The sequence below is a fragment of the Engraulis encrasicolus genome, chromosome 2, assembly GCF_034702125.1.
Source record: "Engraulis encrasicolus isolate BLACKSEA-1 chromosome 2, IST_EnEncr_1.0, whole genome shotgun sequence".
Lineage (NCBI taxonomy): Eukaryota > Metazoa > Chordata > Actinopteri > Clupeiformes > Engraulidae > Engraulis > Engraulis encrasicolus.
Genome location: NC_085858.1, coordinates 44,616,532 through 44,636,907, shown reverse-complemented (window position 1 = coordinate 44,636,907; position 20,376 = coordinate 44,616,532). Strand labels below are relative to the sequence as shown.

The 20,376-nt window shown below is 43.4% G+C and overlaps 2 protein-coding genes across 4 annotated transcripts; both read right to left on the bottom strand.

The window, feature by feature from the left end:
* Nucleotides 1–38: 38 nt before the first annotated feature.
* On the bottom strand, nucleotides 39–6,350 carry LOC134439250 (uncharacterized). The gene is made up of 5 exons (XM_063189150.1): nucleotides 6,189–6,350; nucleotides 4,332–4,919; nucleotides 4,134–4,169; nucleotides 3,945–4,040; nucleotides 39–3,570 (listed from the first exon to the last, which is right to left on the bottom strand). Exons 1-5 carry the CDS (start codon nucleotides 6,230–6,232, stop codon nucleotides 2,661–2,663), a joined length of 1,674 nt encoding a protein of 557 aa, XP_063045220.1. The 5' UTR covers nucleotides 6,233–6,350; the 3' UTR covers nucleotides 39–2,660.
* A 927-nt stretch (nucleotides 6,351–7,277) lies between these two features.
* LOC134462904 (apolipoprotein L4-like) lies at nucleotides 7,278–19,739 on the bottom strand. Of its 3 annotated transcripts, none has more exons than XM_063216162.1 (6): nucleotides 19,658–19,739; nucleotides 11,451–11,545; nucleotides 10,785–11,300; nucleotides 9,071–9,103; nucleotides 8,849–8,944; nucleotides 7,278–8,765 (listed from the first exon to the last, which is right to left on the bottom strand). In XM_063216162.1, the coding sequence occupies exons 2-6, from the start codon at nucleotides 11,480–11,482 to the stop codon at nucleotides 7,922–7,924; spliced, it is 1,521 nt and encodes a 506-aa protein (XP_063072232.1). In that variant the 5' UTR covers nucleotides 11,483–11,545; nucleotides 19,658–19,739; the 3' UTR covers nucleotides 7,278–7,921. The 3 variants fall into 3 exon arrangements, with proteins under 3 accessions (XP_063072232.1, XP_063072240.1, XP_063072249.1); XM_063216179.1 differs by having other exon boundaries at nucleotides 8,532–8,728; XM_063216170.1 differs by lacking the exons at nucleotides 11,451–11,545; nucleotides 19,658–19,739 and having other exon boundaries at nucleotides 10,780–10,851.
* Nucleotides 19,740–20,376: the final 637 nt, after the last annotated feature.

Below are 20,376 nucleotides of genomic sequence, written 5' to 3'. Positions count from 1 at the left end.
AAGTTGAGTCAAGTTAGTAGACTTTAAAAACTCTTTATTTTACATTGGGTTAGTTTATACAATACTAAAATGCTGTATTTTAGCATTTTAGTATTTTTACATGCACCATATTAGTACTCCGGTCAGTGGCGGAACACTTGCACACAGGACCCCAGGGCAAGACACTTACAGGGCCCCCTTTACAGCTTACCAATCTCACAATAGTGCCTCCACCACCATTACGGGAGGGCCATGGGCCCAGGGGCAAGTGCCCTGCTTGCCCTTCCTATAGCTACGCCCCTGACTCAGGTGCAAACCCTCAGTAGAAGAAGTAAATTGGTTTACAGTAAGAATGATTTTGTTCAGTCGCTTAGGCATTTCAAGTACAGCCAGCACCTGAAGCTGATACAACTGCTTGTACTTTTCCAGACCAGCCATGCTACCACCATGGGTTACACTTACAGTATGTCACAGGAAGATGTGGTACCTACAGTCAGGGAAGCTGACAAGGGTGGACAAAGGAGTCTGTTTTCCCGGGCCCAGGAGAGAGGGGGCCCAAAATTAGGTCCTCATTACATTATGTATTGGATGGGTGGCCCGTTCAGATGACTTTGTCCTGGGCCCAGGAAAAGCTGTCAGCGGCCCTGTTTACAGTATTGCACTCTATAAATGACAAGCTGAAAACACTCTGGCGTCATGGTAGCAATTTATCTTAATGCTGTCGCGTTATGATACTATATGTAATTGAAAAGGATGACCTGTAAAGGAAATGTGTCCTGAATCTGCATTGCTGCTCTTTTCTAATCGTTTTATCTTTATATCACAAAATAGTGAAATCCCAAACAACATTTCAACTGACGTTTTTTTCCCCCCTTACTATTCATATCAACCATAAGCTGTAAATTGTAGTGGTCCTTCATTTTTTTGTCCAGTAGCACATGGATGGCTCTGTGGCATGTTGCTGAAGCTGAATGTGGTGAATCATCAGACAGATTATGATTATTTTTCTGATCTCACCTCTTGCTCTCACCATCTTAATGTCTGGTCACATATAAGCATTCTTCCAGCCATGTACTCGTTCAGTGTGTCTGCACTCTTGGAAAAGGAATGAATCAAACTGCTCTGTATTAGAGCAAATTCCGTGTACATTTCTACAGTGAGCATTGTGTTCAGTCCTAATGGCTAAATGCATAATAGGCATGTTTACTCTAGAATGCCACATGGACTTGGTATAAGATGTTGAATGAAAAATGTCAGGCAAATAGCTATTTTTGTGAATCTCCAGCTATTTGGTGGTCTTAACACTACTTGCACTTGACGGATGTCGCGTCTTTGTCTATTTCTCTTGCTATCTCATGTATAAGCGAACCAGATGCGGGGTTTGGGGGGATTACAAGTGTAATAGAAATTACAGAAAAAAATGAAATATTACAAAAGCACAAGTCCACCATTCGTTATGGATGTAATGTTTACCAACATATGAAACGTGTTTGTTGTAAATAAATGTTAGGTCTTTTACGAATTTAAGCTAGGAAAACATTAAAACTACTTTCTATGTGAAATTTGTAATGCACATAGGCTACATTTTATGGAGCCCATGCATTGGCAATAAGAAATAAAGTTATTCTTTCAAATTCTGCATAGCGTTTGCCACTGTCTTTCTTATGTAGAAGAGTCACCAAGAGGTCCAGATAGTACTGGCTGCTCACTCTTTATTTAGAACACATACAGGTATGTCTGTTTGGTTAATCATTATTAGAGGTTTACCACTCAGGTGACATGATGAAGTCAGGATGTGGGTCGTAACTTCACAGCAAGAGAGTGCCATGTGGCAATGGTTGCCATGAGGGTGGAGTTCTTGACAGAAGCAAACATTTAAGGAACATTTTACATAACAGTGAGCTGCAGTCCCAGTAGCACAACCAATTTATTTTTAACACAAAGCACTTAAAATATGTCATGACTAAACAAATGTTTCAACATAATAAGCATGTTTACTGCAATGTAAAATGATTAAAGCTTCAAAACTCGAAAGAAGAGCGGAGTAGATTTTCCCATCAGTCTTGGCAGTCAGCCAATCAGTCAGCTAGTGGTCAAGGACTCAGTTCCTCTCACTAACATGTCACACAAATGTGCAGAGAGTGAAAAATAAGTGCTCCTCTGAGAATAAGTGCTCGTCTTAGGAGCGCCAAGCTTGGCACTGTCCGTACTGTGTGCAAAGTGCTCTGTGAAGCAAGTTTCTTCAGTCTTTTTTATGGACATTCACAATGTTGTTCTCATTTGCTGGAAGGGAAATGCGGAACATGACTCAGCATGGGCTAGTCGGTTGGTTCTTCTTTCTTACTACTGACACAGATAAGAAACAATCTGAGCATGTTGAGAGCAGTCAGAGGTGTGTCCTCCTCTTACAGAAACTCCCTACGGTGGATGGCCCTCTCTAGTGGTGAAAATAAACATTGCTATTTCTATGTGCTGTGATAGTGGACAGAAAAATAATGATTTAATTATATGTATGTACATTTAATAATATGTATGTTCATGTGTGTGTTTAAAAATACAGTATACCTGTAAGTTACAGTAAATACATTCCGATACAAAAAAAAACCCACTACATTTTCTGTGTGTGTGCATTGTATGTAAATATGCATTTTCCCTTCCTCGTCTATCTTCACTTACTCTCCTCAGCGCATCACTTTGGGGTAAAATGGCTGCTGCAGCATAGTCTGACTCCTTCTGAATCTCCAGATCCCTCTGCACAGAGACTCGTGCATCTTCTCCCAGGAGTCCAACTCAGAGCGCCACAGAGCAGCCCTGGAGCGGATCAGCTGGGCCACTTTGCTTTTGCTCCCTTTGGCCAGACTCGTGCCGTCTTTGCAGATGAAGAAGATGTCCAGGCCGATGAAGAGCGAGTTGAGGGCCATGAACCCTGAGCGGGCCGAGCTGGAGAGTGCCAGCGGAGTGCCCTTGGCCACCTGCCCGATGTCAGCCGGTATGTCAGTTGCCAGGCTCTGGATGGAGCTCACCTCCTTGCCGCCTATGACCTTCAAGGCAGAGGCCCCGTCCACAAGGGCGTCGATGCTTCTCCCCAGCCCGGCAACCTTGGCTACGACTCGCCCGGTCCCCAGCACCACCTCCGCTTTGCCTGGCTTCACGATAGGCTCCGTGTGGCTGGCCACTTGCTCCATGCAGGCGAGGATGCGTTGCACGTCCTGGATGAAGCTCTGGAAGATGGCGTTGGCCTGCTTGCCGTGCTTGCCGTTGATGACCATCCCGGTGATGCCCGTGGCCAGGCTGTTGACGCCACTGGCCACCCCGAGGCCGACTCCGGTCATGGTGAGGATGAGGGACACGCCCGCGGTGACAGGGGCCAGAGCCAGGCCCGCGATGGACAGGGCTCCCCCCGCAACACCCACCGAGCTGCCAGCCACGCTGGAGACGCTGGCGCCTTTTTTCATCCTGTCCAGCTGGTCTGCGCTCTTCTCCAGCTCGGACAGGAACTGACGCATCTGGTCACGGCGTCTGCTTAACAGGCCGATGAAGTTCAACGCAGCTTCCCTGAACAGCAGCGCCAGCCTGATGTCCTGGTTTCTCCTGGAGGCAAGATAAGGGGTATGTTAAATGTTTAAGTGAAGCAAGTCCTAGTAAAGTCCACTGTCTGGATTTTTGTTGGGGTCGTAGCCTCTTTAAGCATATGGGCCCACCGGTGGGCCCGTTCACTCATTGCTGAAAAGACTCAACTACATTAAACATTGTTCTGACATTACAGAGAGCTTTAAGTAACAGATTAAGCCTTGGTCATTAACATTTTCGTGACAGTACGGTTATAACATAGGCTCAGGAAATTGCAAAGGGGTTCATGTAAATTTAATGATGTTAAATATACCCAGAAATGGGTAATTCTGAAAAGTAACATTTGCACAGAAATTAAGAAAGGAAGAGAGAGGGAATCCAGATGCCCTATTTACCTGATGTAGACTAACTGGTCCAAATGATTCAGCATAGACTGCAAAGACACAGCAGTCTTGTTCATGGGAATGTAGGAAAAGTCACCCTTAGATTTCCTGAGGAAAAATGAAAGTTTAACAGTAGAAAACTAGTGGTTCCCATTAAAAATATGTATTTAAAACATAATATGCAAGACAATTGGTACTTACCTAAAGTCATCTCCTGCATAGGGTATGTTCTTTAATCTAGGAGATGAACATTATACCTCAAATTTAGATTAAACCATCACAGAGAGATTAACACAACCAAGAGCTTTGAGTTAACTATCACAGAATAATTAACACAAAAACACAAACAATCTTTAAGTTTTAAGTCTCTATCTTTATTTCCAGAGTAGTTTTTTGTACCTCTTCCCAATCCGCTCACAGAGCTGCTGTGAGATGCATATGTATTTGTCTAGCTGGAAGGCCAGGACCTCCACGTTATTCAAGCTTGGGAAGAAGAAAGCAGCGTCGTCCCTCTTGAAGTGGACCAGGAGAGGAGCGGCCATCCTGGCTGCAAAGATGACTGAACGGACAGCTGCTGGGCTCATGCCATTTGGCAGGCGATGAAAGTCGGGAAACACAAAGAGCGACGTGACGGCCAGTTTCTCCACCGCTTCCAGGAAGCGTTGCATCTTCTCCAGCCCCTCCAGGGTGTCCTTCAGGACAGCGCCCAGCTCCTTCTCCAGCTCCTGGCGTTTGCTGTCAGCCGTCATGGAAGTCAGGCCTTTCTTCACGTATTCCTTCACAGCTTTGACCTTTTCTTTGGACTTTTTGATATCTTCAAACTTGGCTTCCATGTTTTCGTCCCTGATATGGATGTCTCTCATGGCAGCCACCTCCTCGTCCCTCTGGAGGCTCCATTTGTCGACCTTGCTAGAAAAGTCCATCAGTATGTAGATGTAGATGAAGGTGTCAGAGATGTAATTACCCAGTGTCTCCTCCAGGTCCTTTCTGGAAAGAGAATATATATCCATGGAGTTGTTATTATACTGTATTAGACATTTAGAACACTCTTAAGAACACTTTCGGTGTTGTAGCCTACAAATGGATGTAGATGTACAAATCTAAATTCAAATCATATAGGCCCTAGCCTACATATTATTTGTATGTATCAGTGTCATGTGAAATGTGCTTTGTCTCAACTAATAAATGAGTGTGATCTTCAAAGATTAAACAATTTGTACATGTACTTCTCGCACCCTCGGTCTGAAAATATTTGTAATGACAATTCATACTCTGAACTCTCTCTTTACAACGCTATGCGTCTGTTTAGACTGTCAGTCTCTAATGACGGCCGACAGAGGCATGTTTCACAGGTTGTCTTTTTCGTGTGTTACATTCATACAGGTAGGCTACACACTGATTGGCTGCTGGATCCGCCGCAGCCATCAAAGTTAACAACGGAGCTGACGGTCTCCACAATGCATTTCGCGTCAGCCCATGCCAGCCAATGGGATCCGTCAACATTGAGTACCAGTGGCAATGCTGGGGTGCATTTCTTGAAAGAGTAGTTGTTAGCCAGTTAGCAACGTGGGTAGTTGCCAATGGGAAATTGCATTGCAAACAACAAAAGTAGCTAATGTTGTTAGCAACTATAGTTTCAAGAAATGCACCCCTGGGCAAGTGCTAGGCCTACTTCACTCTAAGACACTCACTCCACCTACAAAGCTGTTATTGCTAAACTGCTTCCTCCTCCAACTCGTTTGACTGCTTATCACTCCAGGAGGCCTGTACACTATACCTAAAAATAGTTCCAGTAGCAGTGTACTGAAATTTAACCATTTTGAGATGTTTATATCAGGTTGTTCAGTGTAGGCCTATGCATTTGTTAAAAAAGTTATTTTAAGGACCATTTAAAGACCAGTCGCTTTTATAGTCCTATAGTGTGGTACTGTGTGAATGAATGTGAACCTGACTTTGAATCTCATCTTGTAAATTTGCTTTCATCCTAGTATGAACAGAATGTCAATGAATGTATTTTTTTTTCATAAAGGTGACCCAACTACTGGTCTATAGGCCTAGGATATGCTGGTTCAATATATGATTAAAACAGATATTGCATACTGTAAGTAAGTATAGGCTATGTGTCAGAAATACATATTGTGCTCACTCATCTGTTCACTGTAACGTTCTTTATTGTTAAAAGAAATAATACTTCAGACATATTTATCCTACACAAGACGAGCGGTGACAGAAAAAAAATTTCTTTCATAGACTCACCTTATTTTCTGTTTACCAGCCATCGCTTGTTTATAAGGTTCCATGATGATCACTCAGAGAACATCAGCTCAGGCACTTCAGTGAGCTTGAAATCATCTGCCCGCCTGCCCCATTTCTAAAATGAGCCTTGTGAGTTTGTCTTTGTTTATTTTCTCACTGTTGATTTTGTTTCCCCTTGCTGAATGTCACATGGGAGCTGAGGCGTCATTATTATACAACCCAGGGGAGTTGACAAAAGAATTTGATCCCGCCAAACTGGTTTTGGCTGTTAGGCCTTGAAAAGACGTGGGGAGTTGGCTGCATATTTCACCCCGTAGTCTACATTGAGGTATTGTTCAGGTGTATGTAGATATTGTGAAAATATTTCATTTATTTTGGCAGATTTTGTTGTAAAATGATATTTTTAATGGCAAAGTGGAGATTTTCAAATGGTCTATTTTTATAGGCCTATTATTGCATTGTATATACTGTAAACCAGTGTTTCTCAACCTTTTTTTAGGCGAGGCACCCTTTCAATTCCTGAACATTTTCAGGGCACCCCAAACCAACAAGCTGTGACATGGCATGGCATCAGATAGGCTTACCACAAAAGCATAGAAACATTTGGAGAAGTCACACAATCTACGTTCGAAGTTGCAGCTTACTGGGGCGACCTAAATTTACTTTATTGTGCGTAAATGGTAGATGACAGACTCCACTGACTAAGCAATACTTTATTAATTTAGACAAATATGTATCATATTATATAATTTATTTATCAGCCACGTTTCCGCGGCATACCTGAGGGGGGCCTGCAGCACTGAGAAACACTGCTGTAAACTATGCAATGGAATGGGATTCAGAACATGCAGTAGGCCTATATGAAAAATATTACGTTAAGAGCACACAATGTAATTTTGGTGTGTGGGGAGTCTAAGCTATTCTATGGAACCTCTGGGTTACTATTCAAAACTTTTCTACTGCACATCTGTCTCTTATTTGGCATTAACATGTAACAAAAACATTTTATGTAAAACAAAACATCACATGAGAAATAAATGTCTTTTATCATCACAAAAGCTCTATAACAAATGACAAAATTACACTGTCTCAAACAATATTTTGTATGTTTAATAATCTCAAGAAATCACAAGTTTCATTAAATCATTAGTGAAACATCAAACAATATCAATTACAAATACATATGATTCATCAACATAACCTATTTGACTACAAAATAATTGTTAAATCAGGTGAGTTCAATGATTAACGGTTAAGGATACATCAAATGCAGAAAGGCCAACAAGCTGATTATTAAAGGCTAATAATTTATATTAAATGCAGACCCAAGCTTATAAGATCATTTACACTTAAATAAATTCACACTACAAAGACACTTCAAAAGTGAACCAAATGATCAACAGAATGGGTTAATGTAGAACTATTAGGCCTAGGCCTACTTCATAGTAATGATCAGGGACAATTAATCTATGTACACACTGTACTTTACTGAAAACAGACATGGCAATTCATCAATCAATCAAAATGTGCCTGTATAGACATTGTTTCCCAACTTGACCCCTCCCCCTTCATATCTATAGATGAATGATGTCAGACAGCAGACAAATGCCACATTCTTAAAGAAATAAGATTTTAGAAATAAGAACTATGAATAGGAAAATCAGTGTGCACATGGCTGTAATTTCTGGTTCTGGTTGTGGTTCTGACTCTGGTTCTGGCTCTGTCTCTGGGGTTTACTTGGGGTAAAATGGCTGCTCCAGGATTTCCTGACTGCTGCTAAACTCCCTAAGCCCTCTGCACAGAGAGTCGTGGATCTTCTCCCAGGAGTCCAGCTCTGAGCGCCACAGAGCAGCCCTGGAGCGGATCAGCTGGGCCATCTCATTTTTGCTCCCTTTTGAAAGACTTATGCTATCTTTACAAATGAATAAGACATCGAGGCCAATGAAAAGTGCATTGAGGGCAATAAAGCCAGACCGTGCTGCCTTTGACATGAGAGATGTCCCTTTGGCCACCCCACCACTATCAAGTACGTTCTCTATTCTATTTCCAATTCTATAGAGATTAGCACCTGCCTGCCCTATCTTGACAGTATTGTCTCCTTTGTTATTTATTAATGCTCTTATTTGCTCTGATCGATTAGCAGGACATGCACTGCTTGCTACTTTCTCCATGCAAACTACCAATGTCTGAACATCCTTCATGAAGCATTGAAAGGTAGTTTCAGAACGGTCTCTGTGTTTTTTACTCACAGTCATTTCAGCCACTCCTGTGACCAGACTGTTAACGCCACTGGTCACCCCACAACTTATGCCTGCCACAGTGAGCACTGAAGAAACACCTGCTGTCACAGGAATCAGAGCCATGCCAACTATGGACAAAATACCCCCTACAATGCTCAGTGAACTGCCGGCCACACTGGAGATATTGACTCTGAATTTCAAGTTATCCAGCTGTCTTGCACACTCCTCCAGATCAGAAAGAAAATCTTGCATTCTCCCCTTGCTTTGTCTGAATTCAGAGATGAAGAGCTGAGCAGATCCCTGGAAGAGGAATGTCAGCCTGAAATCTGGGTCATTTCTGCAAAGCAGTGAGATATCTGTGTTATATTTGCTGCATTGGGAATGTAAAATAAAATGGGATACTTGCAATCATTCCAGTACCTGATGATGTCTAGCTGTCTGCAATGGCGCATCATCTTCTGAACATGTTCGTCTTTATACATGCTAAATCGCATGGCTTGGCTGTTGTAAGGCCATCTAAAAATATTTAACATGAAATGTTGACTTTAGAGCTACTGAGTGAAATTCTTAAAAAAAGTGAAATTAATTTGGGTTGGAAGTGTGTGCATGGTCTTGCTGGTATTTTAATGTTCTCAGTCTCACCGGAGTCTCTTACCACTTGGGATACTCTTCATACTGTAATGAAATAAATTGTGTAAATATTACAATGTAAAGAAGGGTAACACTTCCAAATAAGGGGCCATAATTAACAGCAAAGTAGCTATAACCTAATACTTTAGTAAGGGTTAATAATCATTACTTAACGCCACATTAGACACATATTAATTGTTATTAATGCATAGTTAAGCATTAGTAAGCAGTTACTTAACTATTAGATAACTATTACCTTGTATAACAAGTTCATAATTATTTAAGTAATAGATAAGTAAGGGTATAGTTAATAGTTAAGTAGCTGTTAGGGCATACTTAACTTAGGACCAAAATTAACACTTAGGCCCTACTTAATACAAAAGCAAGGCATAACTAATGAATTAATAATACATAAATATTGTTGTCTGTAGATTGCGTACCCATCATGCACTGCACTTCTTGGAGCGAATATTCTCAGACATTAACTTAATTATTACAAAGGAATGGTTTAGTTTCGCTTCAAGACTATTATTCTTCCTAATGTTCTGCATTTAATGTAGTGTTTCTACCATTAAAACTAATCAGTGGTATATGAAAAAATTGCATCTCATCACCCCACCATCATTGAGAAGTGTACTTCTTATCCTTGCTATATAAAGGCTCCTGTTGCCACTATTACACTGATTTGAACGAGTGAAAACTACATGTCACAGTAGATTACTTACTTAACTGTTAGGTATGCTCAGCCAACTCTATTATAAGGGTCCCAAACACCAATATCTATCTATTAATTAACCATTAGTTATCCTCAGCCAACTCTATTATAAGGGTCCCAAACCCCAATATTGAAGTATTATTTATCCATTAGTTATGCTTTACTTTTGTATTAAGTAAGTTTTCATTTTGGTCCTTAGTTAAGTATGACCTGATAGCTACTTAACTATTAACTGTGCCCTTACTTATCTATTAGGCCTAGTTAAATAATACTATGCTATTAACATGTAACACAAGGTAATAGATATCTAAGTAACTGCTTACTAATGTTCAACATATGCATTAAGTAAGGGTTAACGTTCGGCGAGAAGGTCGCTACCGTGGAATAGCAGCACGACAGAGAGAATCTTTAGACCCCGACGCGGAGCGGAGGGGTCTTGTTCTCTCTGAAGTGCTGCTATTCCACAAAGCGACCGACTCGCCGCAAGTTAACCCGCTTATTATATGGATATACTTAAATGATTCACACATGGCGGGGACATTTCTTTAGGCCTATTTAATGTTAAGATTGTTGCTGCGCAAAACAAAACAGAGCCGTTGTGGAACACCGCTAGGCAACAGCTAGGTAGCCAGGACAACAGGTGTTGTCTATCACAGCAGCTGATTAGAGTCTTGTTGAAAAGTCGCTTTAGCAGTGAAAAGTCTTGTTGCCATTGACAGCGGTCTGTTATAGACCAACACGTCCGTTATCGAAAAATAACAGACGTGCGAACGTTGGGGAGCCCCGTTGAAATGAATGGAGCATTCGACCGATGACGTCACACCATATAATAATAACAATTAATATGTGTCTAATGTGGCGTTAAGTAATGATTATTAACCCTTAGGCCTACTTAAGTATTAGGTTATAGCTACTTTACAGTTAATTATGCCCCCTTACTTGGAAGTGTTACCTAAAGAAGCAATAAAGCATAATCATTTCACAACATTAACATTTACTTTTTCACCTAACCTTTCTTCCATTCCTTTACAGATCTGCTGTAAGAGGGACATGTATTTGTCCAGATAGCACACCTGCACTTCCAAGTTACTCAGGCTGGGGATGAAAAAAGTCCTGTCATCCCTCTTGAAGTGGACCATGAGAGAAGCGGCCATTCTTGCAGCAAAGATGACTGAGTGTACATGCTCAGCACTAACTCCTATGGGCAGGGAGCAGGCATCAGTGAATACGAAGGCTGATGTTACCGACAGCTTTTCCACAGCTTCCAGGAAAAGCAGCATGTCGCTCAGACCATCCAGAGTGCTCTTCAGAACATCACCCAGATCTTTCTCTAGCTTCTGACGTCTGCCTGGTATGAGCTTCGTACTACTTTTATTAGCGTTGTCTTTGATACCTTTCATTGTATCCAGATTTTCTGCTCTCTGGAGATACCATGTTTTAATTTTATTATCACAAAATGTCTTGGTTATATGAATGTAGGTAAAGGTATCTGAAATGTATTTTTCAAATGTCTGCTCCAGGTCATTTCTAAGGAAAAAAGACAGTCTGTTAATACTGTACACAATACATGGTGTCGACAATGTGTCATACACTCACTCACCCCTACACTTACATTCTGTCTGATTTATACGTAAATACGTCAGTCAGGCAACAAAATGCTGCAGGAATCACACTTACCGGTTATCAATGGCTTGTTGTTGTTTTAACATGATCAAGAATGGAAATATTGAAGTTCTTTCACCTCCTTTTTACTGAAAACCAATCCATGGTGTCTTTGAAGCACAAGTAGAAAGACAACAAGCAAAGACAAGGCATGATTATGTAAGATACTTTTCGACTTAATTGCTAGCAATCCACAGAGGTGTACATTTTTCAAAACATGTATTAAAAATTAATTAATATAAAAAAAATAAGAAAAAATACAATTATATATAAAAAAAAATATATATAGGCCCCTATATAGGCCTAATGTGAAATAGTAAACATGTACATAACATGTAGGCCTAGGCCCTATAATAAATAGGGCCTATGTTATGTTTTCAGCCAACTCAGCCTGTTCCCTTTGAGTGGCTATGCTTTGGTATAGTGTCTCTTTTATCATAAACAGCATTCTTCCAGTCAGTAAAGCCCTTTGTAAGGAAGCTTACGTTTGACTCTTTTACTTAAACACATCAGAGGCAAGTTGCACAATAAGCTGCATCCTCAGATGGCAAGTTGCTCAGCCATTCATATTTTCTTCTTCAAATGAGAATTACACTTCAGCTGTTTTCCTCCAAAGGTAAAGGGGTAGCTATATCTGTGGTGATGCAAAAAAAAACTATTTTGTAGTAAACTTTTTTGTCACCTGTAAGCGCATCTGCACCAATGAGTTTTTATCCATGTTGACATGTGTGTATGATTGACTATGTGTATTCTGTACCAGTACTTATCTGTTCCACGCCACAAGGGGGTGTTACCTATTTGATATGAAATGTGTATGATTGGTGACGTCACACCCCCTATATATCTGAATGTTCTGGGATCGATCATTCTCTTGAGTGTGCCCTTGAGTCATGGCCCAACCGCTTCTGAGCAGTGTGTTTTATCCATACTTAAAATAAATATGCCTTGAGGCTGACGTGAGTTACTCGTCTTCGACTCTTTCTGAAACCTGCACATTGGACTTCTCCTGGTGATTGTAGCGCTCCTGCTAACAGGTTATGGGCCCAGTATCGAAGAGAGTGGCGCATCAAAAGGCAAAGTGGCCGGTGTTTGACGGTAGGGCTGAAGAATACGAGCTCTGGGAAGAACGGATGCTGTGCTGTATGCACCGTGTCGGGTTAAAAGAGACTATTCTTGAGGAGCCTGGTGAACCGCTGACGGCTGAGGAACGAGCCAAGGATGCTGAGCTGAACGCTGATGCTTACGGTAGGGACACATACACGCGAATTTGCGAACTTTGCCATTCATTCCTATGAGAGAGGCGAAGGCAAGCGATGACAAGCGTCAGCAAGCGAACAGGAGCGAAGCGAAGCGAAATTATTAAAGAAAGTTTAATGTTATGCAAATGAGGAGCGAATTCGCCTGCCACGGCCCAATCAAATCAACAGCATAACTGTTCCATTCCATTTGATTCGCCGCGACGACCTGATGACGGTTGGATTTCGCGTCTCTTCGCTTCGCGTGCTTCGCCTCCTATGTGTCCCTACCGTTACTGCTCGTTGGCGCCATTGCTCGACAATGTGAGTTTGGGACTAATTTTCCGGGACTGTAAAAATAATGGACGCGAGAGTCTGAAGGTGCTGAGAGAGCACTACATTGGCAAAGGTAGGCCACGAATTGTTTCGTTATACATTACGCTAACCTCGCTGAAGAAAGCTGAAACAGAGACTGTGACAGAGTACATTATCCGGGCAGAGCAGATCTTCACAGCGCTCAGAGGTGCAGGCGAGGCACCGAGTGAGGGGCTGATGATGGCAATGATTATGCGGGGACTACCAGAAATGTTTAAACCGTTTTCGCTGATGGTAACCCACGGTTCTACGGAGATGAAGCTAGCAGAGTTCAAGGCTAAGCTACGAAACTTCGAGGCTTCGGAGGATGCTGAACCAGTAGCCGAGTTGGCGGGAGAAAGGGTTCTGAAGGCGGCGCAGCCCTGAGGAAAAAGAACAGCGGCGGACCTTCGACAGACATGGCGTGTTGGCGGTGCGGAGAGAAGGGACATCGGAAACATGACTGCGAAAGAAAAGTTTGGTGCGGTTCCTGTAAAAGCACGAGCCACAGCGACAAAGCCTGCAGGAAGACCGAGCGCACACAGAGGTCCAGGTGTGCTCGCGCTGAAGACCACGGCGGTGGCGACAGTAGAGGCAACGGCAGCGGTGGTGATAGCAACAACAGCAGAGGCAACGGCAGCGGTGGTGGCAACAGCAGAGGCAACGGCAGCGGTGGTGGCAGCAACAGCAGAAGCGGCGGTGATGGCGGCGGCGGCAGTGGTGACAGTAGCAGAGGCGGCGGCAGCAGTCGTGGCGACGGCGGCGGTGGTAGCAGTGGCGGTCGGGCAGCGAGTGATGGTCGGATCGAGGCGCGGGGACCCGCGAAAGACGACTTCACATTCCGGGTGGACACCTGCAAGCCAGCGCAGCAGCGGCAGATCGAGAGAGGGCTGATCGTCGACACAGGCGCGACATCCCACATGCTGAACGACAGGAGCCGGTTCAAGTCCTTCGACAGCTCGTTCAAGCCGGAGAGCCACAGCATGGAGCTGGCCGACGGGAGGCGGACATTCGGGTTGGCGGAAGGCAGAGGAGACGCACAGGTGTGTCTCACTGACAGCGACGGACGAATATGCACAGTGACTCTGAAGAGCGCCCTGTACATCCCTTCGTTCCCACAGGAACTCTTCTCCGTGAAGTGTGCCACTGCACACGGTGCCAAGGTACTTTTCGAAGAAGGTAACAATGTTCTTGTGGCGCCTAATGGTGCAAGGTTTAACATTGATGTGTGTGACAGAATGTATTACTTGCCGACCGAATGTGATGAAAGTGATGTGTGCAATGTTAGCCATGATATCCAAACCTGGCATGAAATTATGGGGCATTGTAACTACGATGACATACTGAAACTGCAAGATGTTACAGTAGGCATGCACATTAAAGGTGCAAAGCGTAAGCCTGACAAGGAATGTCATGTATGCATAGAGGGGAAGTTTACTCAGTCGAGAAACAGAAATGCAACTGACAAGGTGAAAACACCACTTGAGCTGGTGAATACTGATCTAGCTGGTCCAGTGACCAATGGTTCCATAGACGGTTACAAATACATGCAGTCATTCACAGATGTGTGCACAGGAGTAGTTTTCACATACTTTCTCAAAGCAAAGAGTGATGCCGTACAGGCTACTGAAAAGTTTCTGGCCGACGTAGCGCCTTATGGCGATGTGAAATGCATCCGGTCAGACAACGGGACAGAGTACACAAGCAGAGAGTTTAAGACACTCCTGCGAAAGAACAAAATCAGACACGAGACGTCCTGTCCTTACTCCCCACACCAGAACGGCATAGCTGAGAGGGAAGGGCGTACTCTCTTTGAAATGGCAAGGTGTAAACTGATCGACAGCAACTTACCTAAGAGTTTATGGCATTATGCCGTTCAGGAAGCTGCATACACCAGAAACAGATGCTTTAACAAGCACATTGGCACAACACCGTACACAGCACTGACAGGGAAGAAGTGTGATCTAGCCCAGATGCACGAATTCGGGTCCGAGTGTTATGCGTACAAACAAGACAAGGGTAAACTGGATCCCAGGTGTGAGAAGGGGCTCTTTGTAGGGCACGACAAGGGCAGCCCCGCCTATCTAGTTTACTACCCCACCAAGGGAAAAGTGCAGAAGCACAGACTGGTTAAGTTTATTACTAAAACCACATGTGACAGTGAGACTCAGACTTAAGACTTGACCCTATTGTTACTACTGACAAGACAGACGCACCACAGCCCAGTGCTCAGAGCACAGACACCCAGACTGACAGTCCACAATCCCCAGAGGATGATGGTGAGGAGCACCACATGGTGACACCACAGGCCCCAAGCAGTGGGAGGTACCCCACTAGAGAGCGTAAGCCCCCGAGTTACCTCAGTGCTTACTCTACTCAGGAAGACAGTGATGGTGATGATGATAGTACACTCACCAGTGTCAACTACTGTTACCGAGCAGTGTGTGGCGTGCCACTGACCTTTAAGCAGGCTATGGCATCACAACAAGCAGGTAAATGGAAGAGGGCAATGGACGAGGAAATGCAGTCATTAGAGGAGAACCAGACCTTTACCCTGACCAAATTGCCAGAGGGCAGAAAGACAGTGGGAGGTAGGTGGGTGTACTCAATTAAAGAGGGTGGTGACGGACGTGAGCAGTACAAGGCCAGATTTGTGGCGAAGGGGTATAGCCAGAGAGAGGGGATAGACTATGGTGAAACATTCTCCCCCACGGCAAACATGACGAGTGTGCGTGTACTCATGCAAAAGGCAGCACAAGAGAACTTAGTTCTACACCAAATGGACGTAAAGACGGCATACTTACACGCACCCATTGACCGAGACATTTACATGGAGCAACCTGACGGTTATGAAAAAGTAGGAAACAACCTAGTGTGTAAACTCCAAAAGTCAATTTATGGTTTAAAACAGTCGGGACGTAACTGGAACGAAATGTTACACAAATGTTTGATTAATGATGACTTCACACAGAATCCAGCAGACCATTGTGTATACACAAAAGAGTCAGAGCAGGCAGGGAAGGTCATAATTGTGATTTGGGTGGATGATCTTATCATCGCAGCAAGCAACACGAGAAGCCTAGAGCAGGTAAAAGCAATGCTCTCCAGCAGATTTAAAATGAAAGACCTGGGCAAGTTGAAACACTTTCTAGGCATAGACTTCAGTCAGACTGATGAATGTGTAACCATGTCACAACAGAGATGGGAAGATGACACTTGTTTATTGTCCTACAGATGAAATGGTAGCAGATGCTATGACCAAACCTGTCTCAAAGGTGAAATTACAGAAATTTACAGGAGTCATGTTTGGTAGTAGTGTCTGACAAGTTGTAAATATGTTAAGTACTGTGTGTACTATATAAACTGTTTTTGATTTAATTCTGTGTATATTCTGATTGTTAAAAGCTGTACAGGATACGAGTCACTCATAAGTGGGAGTGTTGACATGTGTGTATGATTGACTATGTGTATTCTGTACCAGTACTTATTTGTTCCACGCCACAAGGGGGTGTTACCTATTTGATATGAGATGTGTATGATTGGTGACGTCACACCCCCTATATATCTGAATGTTCTGGGATCGATCATTCTCTTGAGTGTGCCCTTGAGTCATGGCCCAACCGCTCCTGAGCAGTGTGTTTTATCCATACTTAAAATAAATATGCCTTGAGGCTGACGTGAGTTACTCGTCTTCGACTCTTTCTGAAACCTGCACATTGGACTTCTCCTGGTGATTGTAGCGCTCCTGCTAACAATCCAAACCATGGGATGCTGAGGGTGTGCGAAATTCCCTGCCTTTATATGTTTAAAATTCATTGCTTCCAGAAGTGCAAATGTGCCTATGCAAAATATTACTTAAGGACTGTCCACACCGAGCGGAATTTCCGCGCGGATATTCGCAGCGAAATTCGCAAAATTAACAAACAAATGTATTCTAATTACTCTGTGCACACCGAAAAGCGAAAATCCGCAGCGGAGAAAAAATAACAAATCTGTCTGTTTTGACGGCGGATTTCGCAAGCGAAAAACTGGGTTTGGCCAATCAGACACTGACTTGACAGTGACATCAGCTCCAGCGCAGTTCTCAAACTGAGCTCGAAGTGGCGAATGATGGTGGGGGAGCGCGGAAGGACTGTTTGCATAGACTAACTGCAAAAAAATAACCGTTAAGAAATAATTTCAAAACTTGTTGCGTGCAAAGGAGTCCAACGGATGTCTTACGCTTTCTGATAGGCTACATTACACTAATTCCAAGCGAGATTAAATTGTCTAAACACTTCACGAGGTGGTGAAAAGGACTGCTGTGTGATCTGTGTCGGGCACTTGCGCGTGTGGGTCTGTCCGAGAGCGCAGATCTCGAAAGCAGGAGCACAACCTGTGCGGTCGTGGACCCCGAGAGTAGGCTACCACCACGGACCTCTTGTAACCACTTAGGATATTTCATATCTAATGAACATTTCAGGCATCATCCGTGTAGCCGACGCGCATCGTGGAGAAGGCCTATTGAAAGTAGCTGGTCAATACAATGACAAGCACAAAAGGCTTCGCGTTGTCTTTCCACAGCGAACGTAGACTATAAATAATACTAATGAAATAGGCTATTGTGTCTCTCATCGGTTGAGACAGCAGCTCAAAGGAGAGGGAGAGATAGAAGGTGTGGGTGTGTGTGTGTGTGCGCGCGCGCGCGCGCTGATAGTCTCCTGACGCACAGAGAAACCTGGCCCATATTGATTTTAAGCGTCCCAGCTTAAACTTCACTGATTAAAAACAGTAGTTCTGATGAGTTGGAAACATTTTCATAGCACACTCTACAGAATATTGCCATTTAGATGCTGCATTAGCCTACTAGTCACATATAACCTACACTGTGCCACTGCGCCATTTCGCTGGTAAGCTGGGAGTTTCACGTGCAGTGACTTTGGCGTCATCAAATAACAGCAGAATATGGCATAGGCCTACTAGTTAGGCCTGTATGGAGAAGGAAGTCCCGCCAGCAATGTAGGCTATGGGGCGACCATGTTTGCAAACTTTGTTAGAAGTAGGCTATAGATAGTGGTGTAATTTTACTTGTACTTGTAGTCATGAGCGCCAGCCACTGCGCCGTTAACTGTCCTTGGGGACATTTGTATGCTCTCCAAAATATTCCAGAGGTTACCTTTTGTCGGAAGTGCAGTTACGCACGACCGCAGTAACTTCTGGCTTCGGTGGAAACGGTTGTAACTAGGGCATTTACTCTATGCACCCATGTAAACAACTGACATGGTAGCCTTGAGCCACGGCTAGAGCATCTATGCTCTCTACAAAATACCCTATGAGACAGCTCGCGTGTCTTCTCAGCGCTCCACGTGAAAACGACTGTGTAGCCATTTCCCCCCTCATTTATCCTCCACCTGTTCTTCCTCGGGCTTCTGTTTCATGAAAACCCAAACGTGTCCACTCATCAGTGCTCCATCCGCTAGGAGGGAGTATGTGTGCGTGTGTGCATAAAACAGATAGAACAATAAAACATTACACCTGGTCACACATAGTTTTTTAATGGGCTATCTATTTCTCGGGGCGCGCAACGGCTTTCTGTTGCGCAAGATGACTTGTTCGTTGTCGCATCGGTTTATTTTAACTTATGTAGCCTAAACACGACACTTTGTGACTTAAGGTATGCAAATACAACCCCTATACACACGATTTCTATATGAATAAAAAAATAATTTTGCCAATAATTTAGAGACCCCTTCAACATTTCCCAAATCATATTTTCGGGGGATCAGGGGGTCGAAACCTGGTTGAGACGACAGCAAGCCATTCCTTCTCTGTATGAAGAGGAATGCAACGGAATGTGCAGACAGCATATGACCACGTTGGTCAGCATGGCTTGAAAGGATTCTGCATCATGGATAGGCCTAACTGGCTTTGTTGCACTACAGATTTCTTGTTGACTTGTTGAGTGGGGAGTTTGGCAGCGAGCAGACTTAAAATGCATTTCCTTCAGATCTGTCTCCGCAAGGGCAAAACCGAAGTTGTGCTTAACATTTCAGCCTATTATTCCAGAATTGTTGACTTTTTTGCTGCAAATAAATGAGAATAAGGGCGTCATGGATGTTGAATTTGGCATTTGCCTTCAGGCTCACGTGTCTCGGCATCCTTAACAGTTACAGGCCATTGAGGGTGCAATAAAGCATCTGACAATATCATCATTGGCTCGCTTTATCTTCAGAAGTGGCCCTTTGCATTCACGCAGACGGACAATCGCGGAAACAGAGCGAAATAGAACGCGGAAAACTGAAAAATCGCTCCGCAAATGTTTTTCGCCGGTGTGGACGTTTTTTTCGCTTTCCGCAATATTCGCATTTTCGCTTTCCGCTTTTGCGGAAATCCGCTTTCCTCGCCTGTGGGGACAGCCCTTTAGTCAGTAGAAAATGTGGCGCTGCACGTTTAAGGAATTGTTCATCATGCTTTGAATCCATGTTTTAGCTGCGTGATATGAAACGTGCCCGGACATTCTCTTTCATACAGTCGCATTTTCGGACTCTCCTGCCTCGTTTGGAAGTATCTCCACACTAATATGCTTCTTCATCTGGATACTATTTTAACGGCAGTACAGCAAAGAAAAAAAAACAGTAGCCTATTTTCACTTACCAAATGATTTCTTGAAGTTGACATAGGCTAGGCCTACAAGTTAGGACTGTGGCATGGTGTAATGTAGGCTAGTAGGCCTATAGCCTACTGTTGTTGTGGAGTGGAGTAGCAGAGAGAGTAAAGAGAATATAGAATATCTCTGGGAGTAGCCTAGGCTACTGTTATATTTAAAACTAACTTCTTGTCAGCTGAACATTCTTTTCCTCGCGTCACATGTACACTTGTTATTTTTTAAATTATTATTTCTGCACACGCAAAAGCGAAAGAATAACCCCTTCCAATTTACAATCAAATTATTTTGATCTGACAGCCTGCTTTTAGCTGAGCTTAAGTTTTAATGTTGATTGGCTATTTTATACAGCTGATGGTGTCAGTCGGTCTTTTTTCCACTAGCCTACTAAAACCAAATGACTGCTTCTGACATATAGGTGACTTAGACCCTAGTGAGTTATCAAATGGCAACGTTGTCAAAGACGATAGCCTACTCATAACTCCTTATGCATAAGCCTATACTGTTTTAAAACTGTGGATCCATGGTGGCGACCTGTGTCTCAAGCAAGCTTGTTTGATGTCTGAATTGCGTTCTCTTCCACGAGTCGCACCACTCGCGCGCACAAAGCGCGCTTGTTCATTTACATGGGAAAAGACTATAGGAGGCTAGTGCAAACAGAGGACACCGGCGCATCTTCAGATGTGGACATTTTACTGTGTCGAAACGT